Below are 25,256 nucleotides of genomic sequence, written 5' to 3' on the forward strand. Positions count from 1 at the left end.
CGTGGTAAAAGGAATGATGCGGCAAGACCAGTACAAAGATGTCTTGCAAAGGCGGTTGATTGGTTTTTTTTGCTAATGTATTTATTAGATTAATTTTTCATGTTTGCCTTTTTGATGTTTCTTCACATTAATACCATTTTAACTCTACAGATCTTTTAAAGGTAAGATCATTTATTTAATTGTTTGTCATATTAGATGTAGGTATCGCTAATAACACTCTTTTAGATGAACTGATGATGCTCATTAAACAGTAGGCGACCCGTCTTCATTAAATAGATAAAGTAGCACAACTCTTGTCTTTTTTATCTCCAAATTGACCGAAAACATTTCATTCACTTACGAGTGCACTTTTATATATATATATATATATATATATATATATATATATATATATATATATATATATATATAATATATATATATATAAAAGTGCACTCGTAAGTGAATGAAATATATATATATATATATATATATATATATATATATATATATATATATATATATATATGTATGTATATGTACGGCATTTATAACTTAGGTAGGTAATAGAAAAATAATGACTTGCGACCTAATGCTGTACAAAAATATTGGTACCAGTAGCAGGGACAATCTTTGATTTTCGGAAAATTTTGATCTTATTTTCAGTAATTTGATACAGTACGGCATTCATACAGATAGTTTCGGATCATTATTTAGATTACTTTTTTTGCAGTGCTGTACATATCGGGTGGTATATAGGTGAGAAATCAAATTTATATAAACAGTTATCTGTATTTGGCAACAGAATCGTTGTTTTGTTTGTGTTAAGATAATTATTTCCTGTGCGGTAGTCGCTTTTTTGACAAAATATAACTAAAAACTATAAAACTAATTCATAGCATGTATAGTATGTACCATTTATTATATTAATATTATTATTTTATGCAACTAAATTTAGATCAGTGAGTTTCATATTGCCTCATTTGTATTATTTGAAAGTCAAGAGTTGTGCCCTAGATTTCTCACCCCTGTACCAGCCGATATGTACGGCACTGCAAAAAAAGTAGTCCAAATAACGATGCGAAACTATCTACTGTATTAAATTACCGAAAATGGGGTTAAAATTTTCAGAAAATCAAAGATTTTCCCTGCTACTGGTACCAATAATTTTGTACGGCATTAGGTCGCAGGTTATTATTTTTGTATTACCTACCTTCGTTAGAAATAGTTGAGTTTTAAGTTTACCTTACCTGTGTAGCCACCTGTACCGATAAAAATTGACGTTTCTAAAGGTTATGACATATTGTAGTATTGATTTATATGATTCATGCTGGGTCAAATGACCCTTTAAAAATGCCCCATGGGCTTGTAATCTGTTGTGTTCGGTATGTAAAGAAATAAAGATTACTTTTGAACTTCCAAGTGTTTTTGTACCAAAACATTTCAGTATTCATATTTAATGAAGAACACTTTATTATTATTTAATTACCAAATTACAAAATGATACATATAATATAACTTAAATTTTGTGTAGTAAACGTACGTCCTTACGGAATTTTATTGTATTTGATACATTACAGTTTAAAATATCTTTAAGTTTCTTGGCTTCTTCTGGTACGTTGTTGATGGCTTTTTCGTAGGAATAAAGAGGACATTTAATCAATATATGTTAAACAGTTATTGGACATTCACAATAGGAACATTCAGGTGGTAGTTCTTTTGTTATGAGATGCTGGTGAGTTAACGCTGTATGTCCAATTCTTAGTCGGTTTATAATCACCTGTTGCATTCTGTTTTCTGGAAATTGTAGTTTAGTGCCAATCCTAGTTTTAACGTTTTTAAGGTTAGCCTTATTAGAATTCCACATTTGTTGCCAATTTTTTACACAGTGCTGTTTAATAATGAACTGGATATCACTGAATGGAAATGTAGTCATTATTTCAGTTTGCTCGTCAGTAGCAGCTTTCTTTGCTAATTCATCTACTTTTTCATTTCCTGCGATACTTGTATGTGATGGTACCCAGAGAAATTTAACGTTCACGTGTCTGTTTTGTAGGTGATAAAATGCTAATTGTATTTGTTGCAGGATGGCATCTATTGGATATACTTGACTTAAGCTCTGAAGAACAGATAAAGAGTCAGTAATGATAAGAAAGTTTGAGCTTGCATGACCCTTACACATGTCTAATGCTTTTAAAATGGCGATTGCTTCTCCCGTGAAAATGCTGCAGAATTGAGGGATGCGAACTGCATATTCAGACTTTCCTAGAATAAAGGCCGCTGCATGTCCGTTTTCAGTTCTTGACGCATCAGTAAAAATCTTGTTATAACCAGTGTATTCTGATATCCGTTCTTGGTATAATTTGTTAATGATTATGGGATTTGTGGTACTCTTTAGATAGGCCGTGAGGGATATATCAATAGTGGTAAAACACGTTTTGTTATTTTAGTTTATTTGAAGGCATTAGAAGTGTCCAATTATTGACTTATCGAGTTTCTACCGAAACAAAGACTTCTATAATATATGTACAGAAAAATACTAAGACATACATACATACATACAAATACTAAAAATTGAAGTGTTTATAGTGAAACTAGTGTTTGTGAAGACGAATTTGAGGCATTATTTCTAACCTAGTTTATAGCAAGATAAGCAAAGAACAGTGTTTTCGCAAAACCGATTACGTGACTGATAAATAGAGTATTTGTTGATTGTATAAACTATTATCTATATTGTAACAGTATGCAAAGTTCTTTTTTTAGTTATCCTAATTGCTGATAACCATAATTAAACGTATAATTTTTAATTATTTCGAAAAATTGACCTCGAGGTTGATAGTATCACAGCATAGTCTTCAATCTCCTTATGTGGTAGCAAAATATTCAGATTTATCAAAAAGGTCATCTTGGGTTCTAGCTTTTATTTAATTACTTTTTCCGATAGGAAGTTCGTAGATCAGCTTATAGTTCAATAGTAAATAAAACAATCCTCATTTTTAATTTATTAAACTAATGCTGATTTTAATAGTAAATGTAATTAATTAATCATGCGCATTACTAATGTGCAGGAAATGCCATCATTTCTAACTTAGGGAAAAATCTATTTAATACTGAAGGATCAAATAACACCCAAGATTCAACCAAGTGCTGTCCAATTACTTATCTTTCAAATTTGTTAAATTGGCCACATCCTCTGTAGCCCAGCGTATCTATCAACACTGCTCTAAACAATATCATAAAGCCTCAACAGTAAAGATGCGGTAAGGGTTTCATGGGCTGCAAAGAAAATCTTATCACCGCTTAGTAATTTCTAACCAGGAAACACCAAAAAATGAAATTTTTTTACTGCTTTTATCGACTACAAGAAAGCTAACTCAGTGCCGCATGAATAGCTTATAGATATATTAAGAATATATAAAGTCGATGACAACATAGTGACCTTTTTAAAAGATATAATGTCAGATTGAAAGACAAAAATTCATCTCCAAATACCTGGTGACAACAATATTGAAACTGAACTTATTGCAATCAACCGGGGCCTATTCCAAGTCGCTGAGTCCACTATGGTTCTGTCTAGCAATTAACCCCCTATCCTAGCTTCTGAAGTCAACTTAGGTTTTAGCATCAAAAATAACAATATAGGCAATGGATTTTGACAAGAGCTATGTTCTTGTAAATAACAGGAAAACTTGTATACTGCATCGGCATGACTCATAGCTCTTGTCAGAATCCATTACCTTTACTACAATTGCGAAGTGCAATTGCTTAATCATCTATTGTATATGGATGATTTGAAAAAATGGCTTCCACTAGAAACCACCTAGATCAGATCATTAAAAGTGTAGAAGCTTGTAAATAGTAGTTTATAAAAGTTTGTCCGCTATAAAATTGTCAGATATAAGCGTTTATAATTAGCCGTTTAAAATTTAAAGTTAAAAATAAACTTATTTATTTAAATTTAAAATTAGTTGACATATTTAGTTAATCTTTAAAATAATATAGTTAAATTAATAAATAAAAAAGGCATGATTAATAAATAAAAAATAATTTTTGCCGACAATGACACAAAATCTAAATTGTACAGTGGAACCTCGATTATCCGTCAGGGCACCGGACCAAGGGTATGACAGATAATCAAAAAGGCGGTTAACAGAACAAAAAAAAATTTCATAGTATAACTCAAATTTTAGTTGTATGTTTTATTTGACAATAATTTGATACAGCATTGTCGACTTCGTGTTTTAAATTGTATGCTTTCTAGTATTCTGGCAAAGAATATTCCTCTTCCATAACTAGGTTTTGAATAAATTTTTTTCTATATCTTCTTTTAAATGTCTTAATGACCGATTGATCCATTGGCTGTATCAATGATGTTGTATTCGCAGGCAGAAAAGAGCACGTGATATTTTCATTGTCACTTTGCAGCATATCGGCTTCAGGATGGGCAGGTGCATTGTCCAAAATGAGAATCGCCTTTGGTGGCAAATTTTTTGCTTGCAAGTAATGTCAAACGTTCGGTATAAAAACCTAAAAAACAAGATGTTAAAAAAATAGATAAAAAAATTTTGGTTTGCAGTACATACCTTTTTGAACCAGTCAGCGAATATTTCTTGGGACATCCATGCATTATGTTGTGCGTAGTAGTTAACGCAAAGCACGTTCATATTTATGCCCTTGAAAAAACGTGCTTTTTTGCTGTACCAATCAATATAGGAAGGCGATGGTCACCACTTTCATTTGAATATATCATTGCTGTGATTCGTTGCTTTTGCGTTTTAAATCCTGGTTTATATTTTTCAGACAGTGCAGCGAGTGTTTTCGTTGGCAATGCTTTATAGTTTAAACCAGTTTCATACGCATTGAACATTTGATCGCGTGTCTCATCGATCATATCTTGAAGCTTTCTTTTATATTCGTCAACGACTTCAATATTTGCGGCGCTCAATTTTTCACCTTCGATTATCAGTTCCCGTATACCGTGGCGATTTTTGAACTTTTCCAACTAACCGCTGCTTCCTTTGAATGAAGGATCGCCATTCAATTTCATGTTGAAAAACAACGCTTTTTCGGCAACAATTGGTCCAGGCAAAGGAACACCTTCGCTTCTTTTTTAAACGAACCACAAATACAGAGTGTCGTGTCGTGCCGTGTCGAGTGATTCATTTGTGGCTTTTTTTCATTATCTAACTATGTTTTATCCGGCTATCCAACGATTCCATTTGCGAAGCATACTTTTCAATTCCATCAGCATTTTTCTTTAAATCATTGATTGTCGTTCGAATTTGAATCAAACTGAATTATATTGACACACAGATATTGACTGTAATAATTATTGTGCTCTGCGTTTTTATTTTCGGCTTGCGATTCTAAAAATGAAACTCTAAAAGAACGGTATCACTTAACATTACCTATATAAATTGAAGTTTAATCCAGAGCCCTGAATAAGAACATTAATTATTGACATAAAAAAATGCGTTGGTGGCATAACTTCACGTACACATTTCAACGAATTTCGTTTGGCTTATCCGCACTGCTCAAACAAAATGAATTCATGACTAAATTTTTAGTTATGTTGGTAATATAACTTATATATGGACCCTGACGGTTAACAGAGGTGACAGTTAATAGAGAGACGTATAATCGAGGTTCCACTGTATATATGTATTTATAAAAAACTATTAAGTCAAAAAATATTTGAAATATATTTAAATTGAGAAATTTATTTCAAATATATTGTTACAGCTTGTAATATAATACAGCTTGTAACAATTAAAATTCTGATATTTCTTATTTATTATTACAGAGTACGTCTCTGTATTATCATTATCTTCATTATATTTCTTTGTAAATGTGTCTTTATTCAAAAAGTGGTCCATTGACCATATGCAACAATAAAATTTCTTATTATAAGTACATTTAATTTAGAAATATATGTATATTGTTCATATTTCAATTTTCGATAATACATATATTTATTGAATATTTTCGTCAGTATTGCTTAACCCTTAGTTGACGGGCGGTACTTTAAAGTACCACTTATTTAAAAATATGTCTAAAACACATCTTTATATTTACCTTGATTTTTTCCGATAGGTACTTTAAAGTACCTTATAGAGAATAATATAAGTTAATTTCAATCAACCGGCAACACTGTTTTAGCTCTAAAACAATAACGATATTAGTGCATAACCTAACTATTGTGTTGTGATTTGTCATCTGTAACACATGTGCCAATAAATTGAAAAGTATGAACGTATTTCGGTATAACTGATTATAATATCGTAGACGAAACATTTGAGTGCAAACGTAAGTATTTACTTTTGATAAATAATTACTGTTGTTTGAGAAAACTGATACTTTTCGGTGCGGACTTAAAAGTACCGTCAGGCATTTGGAAGTAATTTATTACTGGACATAAATTTGTTTCGCAACTATCGTTTCTTATTATATTCTAACCCGTTTCATCTTTTTAGATGAAAAAAAATAGACTGGACTAGCAAAAAACCTCTAAGTGATGCGGAATTATTAAATATTGTTGACAATTTCTTGTTTGAGGATATACCGGATGACCTAAATTTCCAAACTGACGAAGAATCAGATAATGATGATGAGTCATTAATTAATTCTAACAATGCTGTACCAGAACCTTCAAGTACATTAGAAGTAGATGTGACACAGTCCATAGAAAATGATTTAACAGAAGATGACGAGGTAAATTCATTGCATGAAATTGACTTGAGTCAGCAGAATGAGGCAATTTTAGATAGAAAGTGGCGTAAAAGAGAAATAACTACTGCATCTCCAGAATATGTACCCAATCCCATCTCCAGAATTTGCAGGTTGCGAAACTGGAACTGACATCTTTATTTGCCTTTTAGGTTCCATAAATTGATGATATAGTTTATCAGAGCAACTTATATGCTGTCCAAAGGAATAAGGTTCTGAATATAAAAAAAGATGAATTGATAACATTTTTAGGAATAAACATGTTCATGGAGTATCACAAGTTACCAAATTGGAGGCATTATTGGTCTAACAGCGAAGACCTAAAAACTGCAATCGTTCCTGCTGCAATGAGCAGAGACAGGTTTGATGCTATATTGAGCAATCTTCATATAAACGACAATACTAATATTAACACACAAACTCAAGATAAACTATACAAAATAAGGCCAATGATAGACAAACTAAACAAAATTTTTTCAAGAAATTATAGAGGAGCTCGTGAGCTTTCGGTTGACGAATCGATAATACTTTTCAAAGGACGGAGCTCTCTAAAGCAGTACAATCCTCTCAAACCTATCAAGAGAGGCTACAAATTATGGTGTCTTTCCGATCAATATGGATATATTATGAAATTTGAAATTTACCAGGGAAAACACAGCATAGTTGAAGAAGAGTATAAGAACTTTGGACTAGGAGCCCGTGTAGTTCTGCATCTTACTGAAGAAGAATGGGGAAAGCAAAGAATGATTTATTTCGATAACTATTTTACCTCCATACCCTTGTAAGAGAAGTGAAAAAGTGAACTAACTTTAGCATGTGGACCGAATAAAAAGTTTCTTCCTAAGAACTTGACAGCTGATAAATTCATCAAGCGCGGAGATTGATTACAGGATTTCGTCGATGGATATTGGAGTGTGGAATTGGAAGGACAATCAAATTGTTTACTTTGCTAGTAATTACCACGGTTGTGAGGAAATAACTGTTCAAAGGACCCAAAAAGATGGTACGAAGGCTGATATTGTTGCTCCCATGATTGTAAAAGATTACAATAAATTCATGGGGGGTGTTGACTATGCTGATCGTTTGAGAACTGCTTATGGACTTGACAGACGTAGTAAGAAGTGGTGGCATAGGCTATTTTGGGGATTAATAGATATATCATTCGTTAATGCTTATATAATATTCTGCGACATACGAGAAAACCAATCACTTTTAGATTTTCGAAGAGGAGTTGCTATGGGCCTGATGGCTCACAAACTTCAGAAAACTCCATCAAAACGACGAAGACCGAATAGTGATGTGTATCCTGAAAGAAGAAGATAAGGAACATATTATTCAATCCCATCCGATGTACGCCTTTCAAAAAGAGGCTCCCACTGGGTAAAATATGGTGCCCAAAGAGGTAGATGTGAGGTATGCAGCAGTCCAAGTGTATAATCGCGACCTCATTCAACATGTTCTACCTGCAAAGTTTATCTGTGTTCGAATGAGAAGAAGAACTGTTTCAATATATATCACGATGTTGAATATTGATGTATTTTTTACAAATAAATTGATAAAAATCTCCGTATTTATCATTAGTCACCTAATAACTTACTACCAAACTAAATTACTCTACACAGCCTGACGGTACCTTAAAGTACCGCGTCTGTTTTTTTGCGTAAAAGGTTTTGAAAAATTTTGAAAAAAATTATACTTCTTTTTGAATGTATTTTTGAACATATTTTATCAAAAAATTTAAAAAATTTGTATTATTTTTATTATCCGGCAACTAAGGGTTAAATATTAAGGTTTTACGCACTTTTTCGAGTTCACAGTTATTTGATCCATACTCTTCGAAACTAATTCTTAGGAAGAATGTAACTTATTCCTGGGCATTCGGACCTGATGACATCCTTTTGAAGTGTTTTTTAGAAGTGATAATGATCTCTTATATTAAATTTTTTTTAACATATTCCTCATCTAATATAATGATGAACACAAAAAGAATAATAGAATAAAGAGGTACTTACTGGAATTTTAGTTGGAAACCTATTTCTAATGGCGAGAACTTCCTCCTTTCTTATTTCTGAAAAAAAAAAAATAATAATTATAGTATGTGTAAAATAATTAAAAACGCTTATAGAAGACCTAACCCTTATAAATAATCCTTCTCCTATGGAAGAATAGCAGAAACATTTTATGTATGGAAAAATATCTAGAGCCCTAAATTGGTGTCAACAACAAAACTGGAACATTGTAAATTAATAAAAGGTGCAAGTTTCGACGAAACATCATGAAAAATCAGATGACAGACAAATTCGTGGACTTAGTGGGCGAGGAAGACAAGTAAAAACGGAAATTGTTAGATCTGTTCAAAGATATAAAGTAGAAAGTGTTATGTTCTGAATAGACATTAGTGATTTTATTTTGATTGGACCAGGTCTGACCGGATTTGTTTTGAAGTGGATGTGAGAGATGGCATTCTGATTTTGGCAAAAAAACTTGTGTGGTTGCTTCAATAATAATAATTTACTTATCCTCCCCCTCAAATAGGTTGGTAATATTAATCAAAAAATTAAAATATTTTAAAATGTATGAAAACACATTTTTTTTAGTTTTCCTTACTTATAACTTTAAAACGATTTATTTTGGAGCAAAGTGGTACTGAAATAAAATAAAGATAATGGAATTTCCTATAAGAGAAACTGGTTAAAAATGTTTCAATTTATTACTCTTGCTGCAAAATTGCAAAATATACCAAAAAACAGGGAAAACAAGCCTGTTCTTATTTAATGTTTTTTTTCAAATACTTAGATTACAGATAGGCTTTTCGTAATTCGCCTAGAAAATGTTTGTAATATAATAAAACAGTTCCCAAATTTCATTAAAATACATTCAATAGATTTCGCATAATAATTTTAAAATCTAAATTAAAAAAAAATTCTTTAAAATCTTGCAAAAAAAACTTACCCGGCACAATGCAGAAGTTCGCCAATTTTTTTTGTATACAGTGATGAGTGCCTTAAGAACCGGCAAAATAACGCAAAAGATAGAAAATATAATACGTTGTGAAATAAAAAGAGATGAAAATAGTAGAGGTGGGAAATAATCGGTAGAAACCTATAATTAGCATTATAAATCGATAGTCTCACACCTTTAGACGTTAGCTTCGAGCTAAATCACCTCGGTGATAATTATTATGTGTGACGTATGTGTGACGTATTTCCATTTTTTAATTTCACATAAAGTAAAAACTGATTGACCACAATAAAGCAAAAATGTGAATAAAATAATTTAATTAATAGTAATTATTTAATCTAAAGTTTTAAATTATTAATCAAGAATAATTAGAATAATTTCTACTATGATGTGACGATTTAATACACTCTTCTCACGGAGTAACCTGTATCCTTCGTGGATTAGTGGTAAGAACTCGACACAGACGTCGCAGACGATTAGAGTTCAAAACCCACATGTGGTTTTTTTTTTTTTTTTTAATTTTTTAATTTTTGAATTTGAAATTATGCAGAGATCGTTTTGCTTAAGTGTAAAAATTCTACAAAATTAAAAAAAACATTGTAAATAAACGTATTTACAATATGTTCAAATAAGTCTTCATTAGCAGCAGAACAATAACCCAAACTGTCACTAAAGAAATATAAAAGTTTGATAGATCAGAGTTCAAGTCACGATGTTCTCATGCAGGCGCTCAGGGTTCAAATCCCACAAGAAGGTTTTACTTTTTTAAAAATTTGAAATTATGCAGATATATCGTTTTGCTTTAAATCACTAGACATTTATTTCAGTTTTTATTAGAAGTGTTTATAGTAAAACATGAAAATCTTATTAAAAAAAACAATGTCGTACTATCGAAAATAAAGTAATAATTCTTCAAACATAAAAGAACGTTCTAAATAAATGTACTTCCAAAAATATTTAAATAGGTAGAAATTCTATAAAAATAAAAAAAATTATTCTAGTGAAATGTATTTACAATAAATGTTCGAATAAGCCTCCATTAGCAGCAGAACAATAACCCAATCTATTATAAAAGTTTCGTCTAACATTAGTTAATGTTTCTGGACTAATACCTCTCATTGAATCAGAGATCTTTTCTCTTAATTCTTGGAGAGAATTAGGCATATCGTCTTCAATTCCATATAGCTTGGACTTGATATATCCCCACATAAAAAAATCACAAGGTGCAAGATCAGGTGATCTTGCAGGCCAAAAAATATCTCCGTGGCCACTAATCAATCGATTAGGAAAAGTCGCACTGAGATATTCACTGACGATGCGAGAATTATGTGCGGGACAACCATCGTGTTGAAACCATATGGAATTGAAAGGTATTGGTAAATTACGAAGGGCTGGGACAATTTGATTTTGCAGAAGTTCCAAGTATTTCCGCCCAGTCAACATACCGTTTATAAAAAATGGACCAATGACATGATTCCCTATTATGCCTCCCCAAACATTTACTTTTCGAGGACGCTGGGTACGAGCGACATAAATCTGACGAGGATTTCCTCGAGACCAATACCGAGCATTCATTGAATTGTGACGGCCCTGCAATGAAAACGTACATTCATCGGTGAACAAAACATTCTCTAAAAAATGTTCATCTTGATGTGACATTTCCATTGCAGTTTGACAAAATTCTAAACGTCTATATTGATCCCCAGGGAATTGCTCGTTGGATTTATGAAGTTTATAGGGACGGTATCCATGTCTTTTCAAAATTTTACCTACTCCAAATCTTGAAATTCCATATTGTTCTCCGAGACGAGATGTTGATTGGGTAGGATTTTGCTCAATACTTGCACAAATTAAAGTGTCCCTTAGTTCCAAATCTGGATTTACCTCCCTTCGTCTACGAACTCCTCTTGGAGTGAACACAGATCCATAAGTAAAAAAAATTACGTATAATAGACTGAATTGTTGATCGTGCTGGAGCCGGCCTATTTGGAAACATATTTACAAATTGTTGTCTAATCATGTTGTCTGATAATCCATTCACATGCCAGACAACAATTTGCACTTTTTCCTCGACCATTAAAACCATTTTCACGAATTGTTTTTTTAATAAAAAGTTTCTGTTTACCGTGCAAAAACACTTCTCGGTATGATATTATTTTTGATGGCTTGATGATTTGGTTAGCTGTAAAGCAGGCAGCTGTTCGCGCGCATCCATTACAATGTTGTTAATTGTTTTAAAAATCATTACCTGTACAGAGGAATTAATATTAACACTGAGAATTTAGTGATGGATTTGGCATTAAACAGTCTTAACCGGATTATTTTGCAATCACAACTGAAGACTGTAAAACTGAAATTAAATTTGAATTATTTTGTATTTCTATTTTTTAACATTGGAATAAGAATAAACTGTAAATAATGAGTTTTTCGAAAACTTTTTACCCAATATGTATCATATTTTCTATTATTTTTTGATTGAATAAAACAAAAATTTTATCCTTGGTGTGAATTGAACCTCCAATCTTCTTGTCAGTAGACCCCGTCTCTACCTATTACGCCAATTCTACACACAATAATTGTTTTGGATTGAACATACCTAGCTTTAGTTTCATCAAATATTTCAGTTAAGTTATTTTTATTAATAAATAAACTTAAAGATTTATAATTTAAAATCGCTAATAATTAATGTTTTTTACTATAATATATCTTAATTTATTCAATCATTTATTCTAACATCAGAAATTATTAAAATAAAATATTTTCGAGGTCATCCGTATAATTATGACTGAAGTGAAATAGCCACGTCAATAACTAGCCTTATCTCGTACTATCTCACAACTTAATCTGTCTTCTATCCTTTCCGCTATTTTGCCGGGTGGTAAGGCACTCATCACTGTATAAAAGATCACTTCACCCATCCAACGCACTTTATAGAATTAACATCGGATGATTTGGATGACATTATGATTTTTTTAGATTTCAAACAATTTTTTGGCTTAGAAACAGATAGAATGGCTTATCTCGGTAACTATTAATTTGAATGAATTTTAGAAAACGAGGTTGGAAAAGACTCGGAAAAACGCTTCTTTAAAAAAATTGAATGACGAGCAGTGGTTCCTAAAATACAACCGGTCAAAGTGGACCGGCATTTATGATAAAGTTATAAACCATAGGATGGTAATCTTTGAATCATTACCATTCTCTTTCGGAGCTCTCTCGATAATTTTCATAAGATATTCATAGCATAAATTATAACATTAACATATTAACAAAAACGATCGGTATTGCGCGTAAAAATTTCAAAACAACTAGGTGGAAGAAAATTGAATGTCAAAGTTAAAAATCGCTATACGTAAAAAATGTATTTTCTCGGATTCCACAGAAGCAATTTTCTTTTTTTTTTATTCCGATATAACTCGAATAGAGAAATTTAAATAACGCATTGACAAATCCCAAAAATGCTTTAATTTTGTTATAAATATTTTGTTATGATTATAATTATTTAATATTGTTCTGAAGCTATTTTCTTGTGGCATTTTAAATTAATTACTATTTAACTGGGAATAAGCCACAATTAAAGGTTAAAATACGTTTATTGACGTTTCAATTTCCACTTCGGAAATCGTTCTCAAAATACAAACATTAGTAAATTAAACAAATTTTGTTTTTGTTACTTAGTGAAAAATTCTTCTATTAATTTATTTTATCTGACTCATCTATATTGACAATTCAGACATACATTATACATTTTAAAGTAGACGACTTTAAAATGATATTGCCAATATTGTTGAGTTGCGTTCCTGGGACGACTTTACTTATAAGATAGTTCATTCGATTACATGAAATCAACTTTAACTTGAGAATATCCGTCAGAAAAGATCATAACATGTAATTCGTCTTTAAAAAGACAAATACATGCCATGATGACAGTAAAATTCTCCTGTTAGTGATTCCATAGTAAATTATGAGGGAAAAAACCAGGAAAAAAACCTCATAATACTATCCCGACATGGTAAGTATTTGATCTTGCATTTATTTTACCTTCAATAAATACCAAATTCCGATTTTATATGTTTGTTATTTAAAAAATATAAATGATGTATTCTCTATATGTTACTGACTTACCAATACTGGTATTTTCTTTTTAATAACTTCCTCTTTCAATATGGGTAACCAGATCCTACTACATTCTGCCGAGGAATTCGCGACACAATTGGTCTCATTTAGCATAATTAGAGCCGCTTCTTTGATTTTTCTCTTTTTACCATCCGTTTCTTTTAGGACTATATTTGAATCATTCCATTGAACCCTATGTTCATTATCCCATGCATGTTTACCTATTTGAGATCTATCAAATTCTCTATTTTTAATATAGGATTGATGTTCACTTATTCTAACATTTAATGGCCTTGATGTTTCACCTAAATAAAACTGATCGCATTCACAAGGTATTTTATAAATGCAATTCTTTGTCCTTTCTTGTTCATTGTTAGGTTTGGTTTTGGACAAAATAGATCTCAACGTGTTTGTTGTTTTAAATGTTGTTGAAATGTTGAATTTATTTCCTATCCTTTTAAGCTTTTCCGATAATCCTTTTATATATGGTATTGTTATTTTCCTCGTATTATCCCTTGTATATGTTGTAGGATCTCGTTCTAAGTTGTTTTGTTCTATTCAATATATATATATATATATATATATATATATATATATATATATATAGATATATTAAAAAGAAAATACCAGTATTGGTAAGTCAGTAACATATAGAGAATACATCATTTATATTTTTTAAATAACAAACATATAAAATCGGAATTTGGTATTTATTGAAGGTAAAATAAATGCAAGATCAAATACTTACCATGTCGGGATAGTATTATGAGGTTTTTTTCCTGGTTTTTTCCCTCATAATTTACTATGGAATCACTAACAGGAGAATTTTACTGTCATCATGGCATGTATTTGTCTTTTTAAAGACGAATTACATGTTATGATCTTTTCTGACGGATATTCTCAAGTTAAAGTTGATTTCATGTAATCGAATGAACTATCTTATAAGTAAAGTCGTCCCAGGAACGCAACTCAACAATATTGGCAATATCATTTTAAAGTCGTCTACTTTAAAATGTATAATGTATGTCTGAATTGTCAATATAGATGAGTCAGATAAAATAAATTAATAGAAGAATTTTTCACTAAGTAACAAAAACAAAATTTGTTTAATTTACTAATGTTTGTATTTTGAGAACGATTTCCGAAGTGGAAATTGAAACGTCAATAAACGTATTTTAACCTTTAATTGTGGCTTATTCCCAGTTAAATAGTAATTAATATAATTATTTAGACAATCTTTGGTAACAAATAATTTTTTTATGATACACTAATAAAAATAAAGAGAGAATTTCATATTTTAAAATTATTAAAATTGTTTGTAACATTTTCAGCTGACTTAATCAAATAAAAATTGAGTTGTACAATTAAAGCAAGCATCGGTCTCCCAAAAAGTTATTATTTCTACCACAAAAACGATTACATTTTATTATAGTGTATACACGTGTTTACTAAGTATCATTATTCTGTGTTTACTAAGTAATATAATCACAAGAATTCCGTGTTTATATTGTGAGTCCCAAAAACACAAATATTATTCCAGAATCTGTTTGTTGTGAAATATATTTTTAAATTCTGTTTTCTTTAAACTATGGCATTTTTGATTATATAACAACTAAATTTTGATTAGATAATTTTGGTGCTGAATAAGCTATATGCACTTAATATCTTTATGTGTTTGCAATGTCAAAGTTTAAATTTAAGTTAAATTTAAAAATCGTTAAGTATAAGTTTATTGTTATTTTCCAATTTCATTTCCTTCAAATTAATATTTGAAAAATTGCGCAATTAAATCGAAGAAGAAAAAACATTCAAAATGAGAAACATATACAACGTATATTGAGTGACATTTAAAATCCAACATTAACCCATTTACGGCCAAAGGTGCGTAAACGCAACCTTTATTGTTAATTTTTTTTTGGCCCGAAAATAATTTTTTTAATGTTTTCTTTTTATTGAAGTAACATCTCAATAGATTGAGGTATATAGTATCATTTTGCTTTTGACAAAAATATTACTTTTTAAATATTTTAAGATTATTATAATTTTGCATAATTTAATGATTTATGCACATCTTCATACAAAAAATTTTTCCGATTTATAAACTTAATTCATATTTTGTATTCTATAATTATAAAAATATGTTGGAATTTTTATTATTCTAAAAACTTATTCATTCATACTTTAAAAATAAGGTCTATAATTGCATGTTTATACGATGGATTCGTATACGCACCTTTGGCCGAAACCATATTATATTTTTTTCGTAGACTAAACAATCTGAAATTACGATTACTTACGATTACTTTATTCACTATTTATAAAATTGCTGTGTGCTGTAAACGTTATATTTGCTTTTTTCTTGACTTAAATCAGTTTGAAAGTTTCCTTGTGTTTATTTGTTTTATATTCCATATAAGTTGAAATGAGGTAAGCTAAATTATTATCATATGAATGCGTGTATATAGTAGTAGTAGTAGTGCATTTTTTTGTTTATTTTAGTAAATTCTCGAAATATGAAATGAAGAGGGCACTAACTACTAAAGAGTTAATGGCTTTGTTAGAAGAAGACTCAGACTGTGAAAATGCTGACTCACTTGATGTGGTTTATGTGCCGCCGGAAACAGATGAAATTTCCGATGTAGAAGACATTGATGATAATATTATTGGTACAGAAGGAATAAAAACAGATATTGCAGGTACATATGAAATACAAGTGAATGGGAATTCTGTCGATTCTGATGATGATATTCCTCTGAACCACAGATCAAAACGTCCAAAGAAAGAACCAGACAAAAATAATAAATCCAAATTTGTCCCAAGTTGGGTAAAAACAGATACTCCTTCGTACTCGGCAGTAATTCAACATCAGTCTGATCGATATTTAGAAAATATAAAAGCCAACCATGGAGGCAAGTCACCTATTGAAGTTTTTTCACTCTTTTTTGATAAAGAAGTAAGTGAGAGCATTCGATATTTTACAAATATTTATGCATCGCAGAATAACCGTCACGATTTTGAAATGAATGATACAGATTTAAAAAAATTTATTGGCATATGTCTATAATCTGGTTATCACACTCTGCCTCAAGTTGATATGTATTGGTCGAAGGATGGGGATAAAGAAGTGCACATTGTAAGAGAAAGCATGAGCCGACATAGATTTCGTTCAATCAAACAGAACATACATTTGTCAGATAACACCTTACTGAATAAAAATGATAAATTGGCAAAATTGTCACAAATTTTTGAAATAATTATCCGAAAGTTTGCACAATTTGGAGTCTTTGCAAAAAATCTTTCCATTGACGAGGAAATGGTTCCATATTTCGGGCGACATACGTGCAAAATGGCCACATTATAAAAAGAGACGATAATAAGCAAAGAAGAAAATGTCGGATGTGCAAAAGTAATACTATTTATTTATGTAAAAAGTGTACAGTGCATCTACACCCCGAATGTTTCAAAAATTTTCATCTTAAAATTTAATTTACAGTTAAGATATAATATGTTCCTTTTTTTAAAAATTGTATGCGTATTCGGCCAAAGGTGCGTATACGCACCCACCTGTTTTTCCTTTCATGAGAAAAAAAAATTCTTTTTGGTTGTAAATTAGTCTTAATTTATGTGTTTTTAATCCAATCTAATAAATCAATTGTCAAATTTCTCTTTGTTTATTGTCTCGGCCCTTAATGGGTTAAATAAAACCTGAAGAGCTTTAACGAAATTTTACTTCTTCTTATTCTTCTTCTTTTTATATAGACATGCCTCTGTCTGTTTGTCAATGTGCCTCCAGTAAGTTGTCGTTCCATCGTTTTTGGGTATTCCTACTGATCGTCTTCTCCGATCTTCCTCTAAAGATTCCTCTTTACTACTCTATTTGTTGTCATTCGTCTTATATGATCCTTCCATTCTACTCATCTATTTCTTACCCAGTTCTTGATGTTCTTCACCTTGCATTTACGTCGTATATCTGTACTTCTAGCTCTGTCCCATAGTGCCTGGGATGATTGCGGGGTGGAGTGAGTAGTTCTACGGTTATCACAACCGGTCCCAAGCCCGGATAAAACGTGGAGGGTAATAGGCAAGGTTAGCAACCTATCAATCGTAAAAACAAATACTGCTCAAAGAAGCAATGTACAGCCTCGGAACCGGATTGATACTATGAAGACGACTACGGCAAGAAATAAGGACAAGCGAAAAACATCCAAAACCCAGATGAGAATTACTACTTGGAATATCAGTTCGCTCAACTCAAGGGGCCAAGAAATATCCCAAGTACTGAAAGAGAAAGAAATAGACATTTGTACTCTACAGGAAACAAAAAAGGTACAAAAGGTCTAGGTCCAAATGTAGAAACGATAAAACTTAATGAAGAAAAATTGCAGACACTAAAACTGCAACTAACAAAATATGTAACGCAGAAATCGTCTCAGAACACTGGTTTAGATCAGGTTCAAGTGTAAGAATGAGAGAAAAGTGAGAATCAATTGTCTGTTTGGCCTTCACCTACTGATACAAAAGTGCCAAGAGACGCAAATACGAATTTCTCTGGTTTATCGACTACAGAAAAGTGTTTGTTTTAGTAAAATATACAGAACTGAAACCCCAATATATCATGATGTAGACTATAAAAATCTGAGCCAAATTAAGAGCTTGTACCTATTGGGAACTGTCTGAACCTATCTGAACTGTCTGGGTACTGTCTGAACTGTCTAAGTACCTATCAGCGAGAACTGTCTGAACCTTTTAAAATAAATAACGGGCTGCGCCAGGGAGACCTTCTCTCCTGTATACTGTTTAATCTGGCTCTGGAAAAAGTAATACGTATGTCACAAATCACAACGATTCGCTTAATAACATAAATCAGTGTAAATCCTTGCCTACGCTGATGATGTCAATATTTTTGGGAGAACGGAAAACGTTGTACGAGAGGCATATGTAGCATTAAAAGAATCAGCTACAAAAATGGATTTATTAATAAACACTAACAAAATGAAGTATATGAAAATAAGCACGCAACCACAAATCCTATGACCACTTGTTATAGAAACGATGCCATCGAAGCAGTGAACGAATTTGTATACCTTGGAGCGCTTCTTAACACTGAAAATAATACTACCGCAGAGATAAACCTCAGAATTTGCACGGCCAACAGATGCTATTTTGGGCTCAATCTGCTCCTTAATTCCACAATTCTGTCGAGAAATACAAAAATAAAACTCTACAAAACAATAGTACGCCCAGTCCTAACATATGGTTCAGAGATCTGGACTCTAACAAAAAGTAATAAAAACAGAATGTTTCGAAAGAAAAGTACTAAGGCGAATCTATGGAGCACTGAAAGACAATGGAGTGTGGAGAAGACGATACAACTTTTGAACGTTATAGAATATACCAGGAATTAGATATCGTAAAACATATTAAGATAGGACGTCTGAGATGGATAGGGCATGTATTGCGGATGGAACAAAATGACCGAGAAATGATGCGAGAAAAAAGATCCTTGATAGACCCATTGGTCAGAGAAGAAGAGGAAGATTCAGAACAAGGTTCCTTTATAACATCGATAAAGACATGAGAAATACGGGAATACGCGCTTGGTGGAGGAACGGTTGTAAAGTCAGAATGATGAGGATCTATTGGGAACACCCTTGTGTTCTAAAAAAAAATCTTTTAAAATGATATCCAAAATTTTGACGAAAAAATAAAAGTTAACTTAAAATAAAGATATGACTAGTTGATAGTTCTGAGGACTTTTAATGACTTTTGAATGCCATAACCAGACAATTAGATAGTTTGACGTGAAAATAAATACAAATAAAACAAAACTAATGGCTGTCACACTTTTGCCAAATCATTGTAGGATTATCCGTATTTACAACAAGCAGATCCAACCCGTAGTCACATCTTGGTTGCTGGATAACAAAAGATATTATTTTGAATATGAGCTCGTATCGAATATTCCAGATCTGCTTTTCAAAGAATTGGGAAATTAAAAATCTCAACACTACAAACTCCACGTTTAGAATGTTCGACATCGGTTTGTGAAAGCGTACTTCTATTCAGTATTGTTATACGGGGTGCAATTATGGATCCTTAAGGTGTGAGGTGGTTATAACTATAAGCCTTTAAAATGTGGATTCTTCAAAAGCTGCTGAAAATCTTTTCGACGGAGCATATGACAAATAATTACGTTCTAACTAACAATGACAGAAAAACATTGGAAAATACGTAAAACAGGTTATCTGGTCATTTGTAGAGGAGAAAAATACAGAACAAAGGATAAGGGAAAAATCTCAGTGGTTGGCTGTATACCATAGTTTAAAAAAAACTTACAGAGAAATAAAGACTTTAATTTTCAAATACAAATACAAAATACAAATTTTCCTACGATTCTCAATAAAAGGGAAGATTAAAGTAAAAATAACTCAGGGAGAAGAAACTACTCGTGGTTACAGTATGTAAGAAACTGGCCAGTCTCCTAATCGAAGAAGAGAAAATAAAATACAAGTTGCAAAATTGGAGGAAACTATAGTGTTGTACAAACATGGCATAAGTTCAACTCAATTATTACTTGCAGCTGTGCTTATGATGTGAATAGCTCTTATAGTGACACTGTGTGATTATACTCGATCAATATTTTTTTCATACACAAAAACAAAAAAGAAACAAGAGTAAATATAGAGATATGCATAGAGACCATGTTATCGAATGATCAAAAACATTAAGTGTATTGGCTCAATTTTGAATGCTTTCAAATTAAAGCAACGACAATTATTATTACTAAATACAATAATCCTGAACAACCAAAAAAAAAACTATACATATTTACCTGGTGTCATACTCATGTGAATAGTATTTATTTTTCAAACATTTACACACTCCCATTCAACCGTGATTTAGATCTAAACTACTGAAAACCTAACGAACACATCTGCATCTTTAAATAGCCATATCACAAATTAATCCATAAACAACATATGTTGAGATAAATATTTCGCGAATTTTTATTTTCTCTAGTAAAGATTATTTAAAAAATACAAAAAAATTTTTTTAGTATAGTAAAAATGCTATCTACACATAGTATTTTTATTTGCACGTAATAATAAAATTGACTCTGATGCTGTCATTGCCATTTGCAAGACGTCAAAATAAAAATTCTGCGTTGTTAAAAAAAATGAACTTATCGAAATAAATGAGTTACCAATAATTACTAATCGTTTGAAACAAAATTAATAAAGAACGTATTTTTTAAGATAACCCATTACTGACCTATCGTTTTGTCTGCTAAGAGTTGGAATTTATTTTAAAAAATTCCTTACACTGATTTATAACTTATATTATATTAAATTGTATAACTTATAATATTGTCAAAATAACTGTCAAACTTGATGTGAGTTTTGGGATTCTCCCCGAAAAATATTAATTTTTGGCGGTTTTCTGAAGATAATTGTAATTGTGCTAACTATTTATTAATCTTCTCGAAATTTGGTATGTTTAAATTGAGTATTGGTAAATAAATAAACTTTTATTTATCCAGTCAATGTGAAATAAAAGTGAGAAGAGAAAAGAAAATGTTTCCAACAGGGAACGGACCAGGATTAAATTATTTTCAGTACCCTACAGTGCAGTTTCCACCTGTAATGCAGAACGAGCCTACAAATCTAATACATCGGTATTACCAAATAAGTCAAATAAATACTCAAGATCCACCATTGTGCTCAAATCAACCAACAGTCAACAAAATGATCATCATCATCATCATTTTGGCTTTACAACCCTGTGTGGGACCTAGCCTCCCCAAAAATTTTTTTCCAGTCGTCCCTATCAACCGCCTTCCTCCGCCAAGCACATATTTCCATATTTCTCATATCTTGATCTATGTTATCTAGGAATCTTGTTCTGGGTATTCCTCTTCTTCTTTGACCAATAGGTCTATCAAGGAGCGTTTTTCTAGCTGGGTCGGTTTGCTCCATCCGCATTACATGGCCTACCCACCTCAGACGTCCTATCTTAATGTGTTTTACGATATCTGGTTCCTGGTATATCCTATAGAGTTCGAAGTTGTATCGTCTTCTCCAGACACCATTTTCATTTACCGCTCCATAGATTCGCCTTAGTATTTTTCTTTCGAAACATCCTAAAATGTTTTCATTGCTTTTTGTTAAAGTCCAGATTTCTGAACCATATGTTAGGACTGGGCGTATTATTGTTTTGTAGAGTTTTACTTCTGTATTTCTTGATATAACTGTAGATTTAAAAAGGAGATTAAGCCCAAAATAGCATCTATTAGCCGTGCAAATTCTGCGGTTTATCTCTGCGGTAGTGTCATTTTCAGTATTGACGAGCGTTCCCAGGTATACAAATTCGTTAACTGCTTAGATGACGTCGTTTTCTATAACAAGTGGTCGTAGTATTTGTGGTTGCGTACCTATTTTCATGTATTTTGTTTTATTGGTGTTTATTATTAAACCCATTTTTGTAGCCGCTTCCTTTAGTGCTAAGTACGCCTCTCGTGCTGCGTTTTCCGTTCTCCCAACAATATTGATATCATCAGCATATGCTAGGATTTGCACAGATTTGTTATATATTGTACCGGTAGTTGTGATTTGTGACGTACGTATTACTTTTTCCAGAGCTAGATTGAATAGTATACAGGAGAGTGGGTCTCTCTGACGTAGCCCGTAATTTGTTTTAAAAGGTTCAGAGAGTTCCCCCTGGATTCGTACTCTGCATTCAACTTTTTAAGGGTTAGTTTGGTTAGACTTACCAACTGATTTGGTACTCCTAGGTCTATCATTGCTCTAAACAATTCTCTTCTATTTACAGAGTCGTAGGCTGCCTTGTAGTCTATAAATATGTGGTGCGTGTCTACACCGTATTCCAGTGTTTTCTCTAGAATTTGTCTCAGGGTTGAAATCTGATGAATTGAAACCACCTCTGAAACCAGCCTGGTATTGTCCTATTATTCGCTCTGCATATGGTGCCATACGATGGCATAGTATATTGGAGAATATTTTATACGCTTCATTTAGGAGCGTAATTCCTCGATGGTTAGAGCATTCAAAGATATCTCCCTTTTTGTGTATGGTGCAAAGTATTCCAATATTCCAATCATGGGGAAGGGACTTCTGTATCCATATTTCTTTTATAAGCTGCTGTAGCGCTATTATGATATCGTGGCCACCTTCTTTATATAATTTCGCTGGGAGATTATCTACTCCGAGTGATTTGTTTCAGGCTAGTTTGTTTATAGCGTCTTTAACTTCCAGGATCGTTGGTGGATCCTCCTCCCTCTCGTCTGCTCCGCTTACCTCGCAGCTTTCGTCTTCCGGGTTTTTTTCTTCTTCCTCTATATTAAGTATCTGGTTAAAATATTCCGTCCATCGGTTTAGTACGTCTGTTTTTGTTGTTAAGAGATCGCCATTTAAACTTCTACATTGATTTGTGTTTGCCTTAAATTCTTTTCTGTTGATGTTAACTTTCTTATAGAATGTTCTGAATTCTTTCTCTCTGTTGAGGTTTTCTATATATTGAAGTTCCTTTTTTAAGTGGTTTCGTTTCTTCATTCTGTGTATTTTCTTTTCTTCTCTTCTACCGGGATGGCCAGGGACTCTGTTGGGTTGCCATACCAGTCTGTTTTGGTTCACGGGTGGTATTTTATTTCCCACCTACCCGCCAGTCCTAGGACTGGTTAGGGCGTTACCCTATCCACCACCTGGGGACGCGTCCGATCAGTCGCGTAACTATACTAAACTCAACACTATAAACACTACAAACTCCACGTTTAGGATGTTCGATATCGGTTTGTGAAAGCGTACTTCTATTCAGTATTGTTATACAGGGTGCAATTATGGATCCATAAGGTGAGAGGTGGTTATAAGCCTTTAAAATGTGGATTTTTCAAAAGCTGCTGAAAATCTTTTCGACAGAGCATATGACAAATAATTACGTTCTAACTAACAATGACAGAAAAACATTGGAAAATACGTAAAACAGGTTATCTGGTCATTTGTAGAGGAGAAAAATACAGAACAAAGAATAAGGGAAAAATCTCAGTGGTTGGCTGTATACCATAGTTTAAAAAAAACTTACAGAGAAATAAAGACTTGTGAAGTATAATGGTAAATTTTATTAAAAATATTTAAAATTTATCCATAAGGATTACAATTCTTCAAAACGTTTTCGGTCTAGTCGGATCATTATCAGTGAAACCTGGAAGTATATTTCCACTTTAAAACGTCACAAACATAGGTAAAATGTTGACTGCTAAATTTCTAAAAATGTGGAAAATACTTACATTTTAAAAGTAGTTGAAACTAGGTACGAAAAAATGTGTAAAAACCTTTAAATTATATGGTTAATTGTAAGAATCTAATGACAGAAGGTCAATGTTATAGAATTTCACATGAAGGGAACATACAACTTCCCTGCTCGAAAGGAGGACGACTTTCTCCAACGGTTAGTGCCAGCCAACTGACTAAGTCGGGAGAAAATAAAATTTATTAAATATTGCCAGCTCCTCAAATAGTGGAAAGTGGATTTTTGGCCATCACTCGAAGTAATAGCCCAATAATTGTATTAATAAATTATATAGTTGTAAAAATTAAAATTAAAGTGAATGAAAATTGAGTTAATAGAGTAAATTAAATTAAATTTAATTGTGAAAATTATGTTATTAGTTAACAAAGTCAATTTAATTGCATGAAAAATACAAATCTTCCTACGATTCTCAATAAAAGGGAAGATTAAAGTAAAAATGACCCAGGGAGAAGAAACTACTCGTGGTTACAGTGTGTAAGAAACTGGACAGTCTCTTAATCGAAGAAGAGAAAATAAAATACAAGTTGCAAAATTGGAGGAAACTATAGTGTTGTACAAACATGGCATAAGTTCAACTCAATTATTACTTGCAGCTGTGCTTATGATGTGAATAGCTCTTATAGTGACACTGCGTGATTATACTCGATCAATATTTTTTTTCATACACAAAAACAAAAAAGAAACAAGAGTAAATATGGAGATATGCATAGAGACCATGTTATCGAGCATTTTGAATGAGTTCAAATTAAAGCAACGACAATTATTATAACTAAATACAATAATCCTGAACAACAAAATAGAAATAAAATTAAAATTAAACGTTTCGAAACTATTTTACGAACAAAATAGAACTATACATATTTACCTGGTGTCATACTCATGTGAATAGTATTTATTTTTCAAACATTTACACACTCCCATTCAACCGTGATTTAGATCTAAACTACTGAAAACCTAACGAACACAAATAGCCATATCACAAATTAATCCATAAACAAAATATGTTGAGATAAATATTTCGCGAATTTTTAATTTCTGTAGTAAAGATTATTTAAAAAAATACAAAAAAATTTTTTTGTATAGTAAAAATGCTATCTACACATAGTATTTTTATTTGCACTTAATAATAAAATTGACTCTGATGCTGTCAT

General features: G+C 31.8%; 2 protein-coding genes across 3 annotated transcripts in view; one reads left to right on the top strand and one right to left on the bottom strand.

Annotated features, from left to right (window-relative positions):
• Window positions 1-25,256, top strand: part of Hcs (holocarboxylase synthetase-like protein) — a 161,093-nt gene that overhangs the window by 28,421 nt on the left and 107,416 nt on the right. The window lies entirely within an intron of this gene.
• LOC140434599 (microtubule-associated protein 1 light chain 3 beta-like) overlaps window positions 1-25,256 on the bottom strand; it is a 67,222-nt gene that overhangs the window by 16,837 nt on the left and 25,129 nt on the right. Inside the window, exon 2 of the mRNA XM_072522980.1 lies at window positions 8,718-8,773. Within this exon, the coding sequence (XP_072379081.1) occupies window positions 8,718-8,773 (56 nt within the window). The remainder of the gene's footprint in view (window positions 1-8,717; window positions 8,774-25,256) is intronic.

The sequence above is a fragment of the Diabrotica undecimpunctata genome, chromosome 2 (assembly GCF_040954645.1).
Source record: "Diabrotica undecimpunctata isolate CICGRU chromosome 2, icDiaUnde3, whole genome shotgun sequence".
Taxonomy (NCBI): Eukaryota; Metazoa; Arthropoda; class Insecta; order Coleoptera; family Chrysomelidae; genus Diabrotica; species Diabrotica undecimpunctata.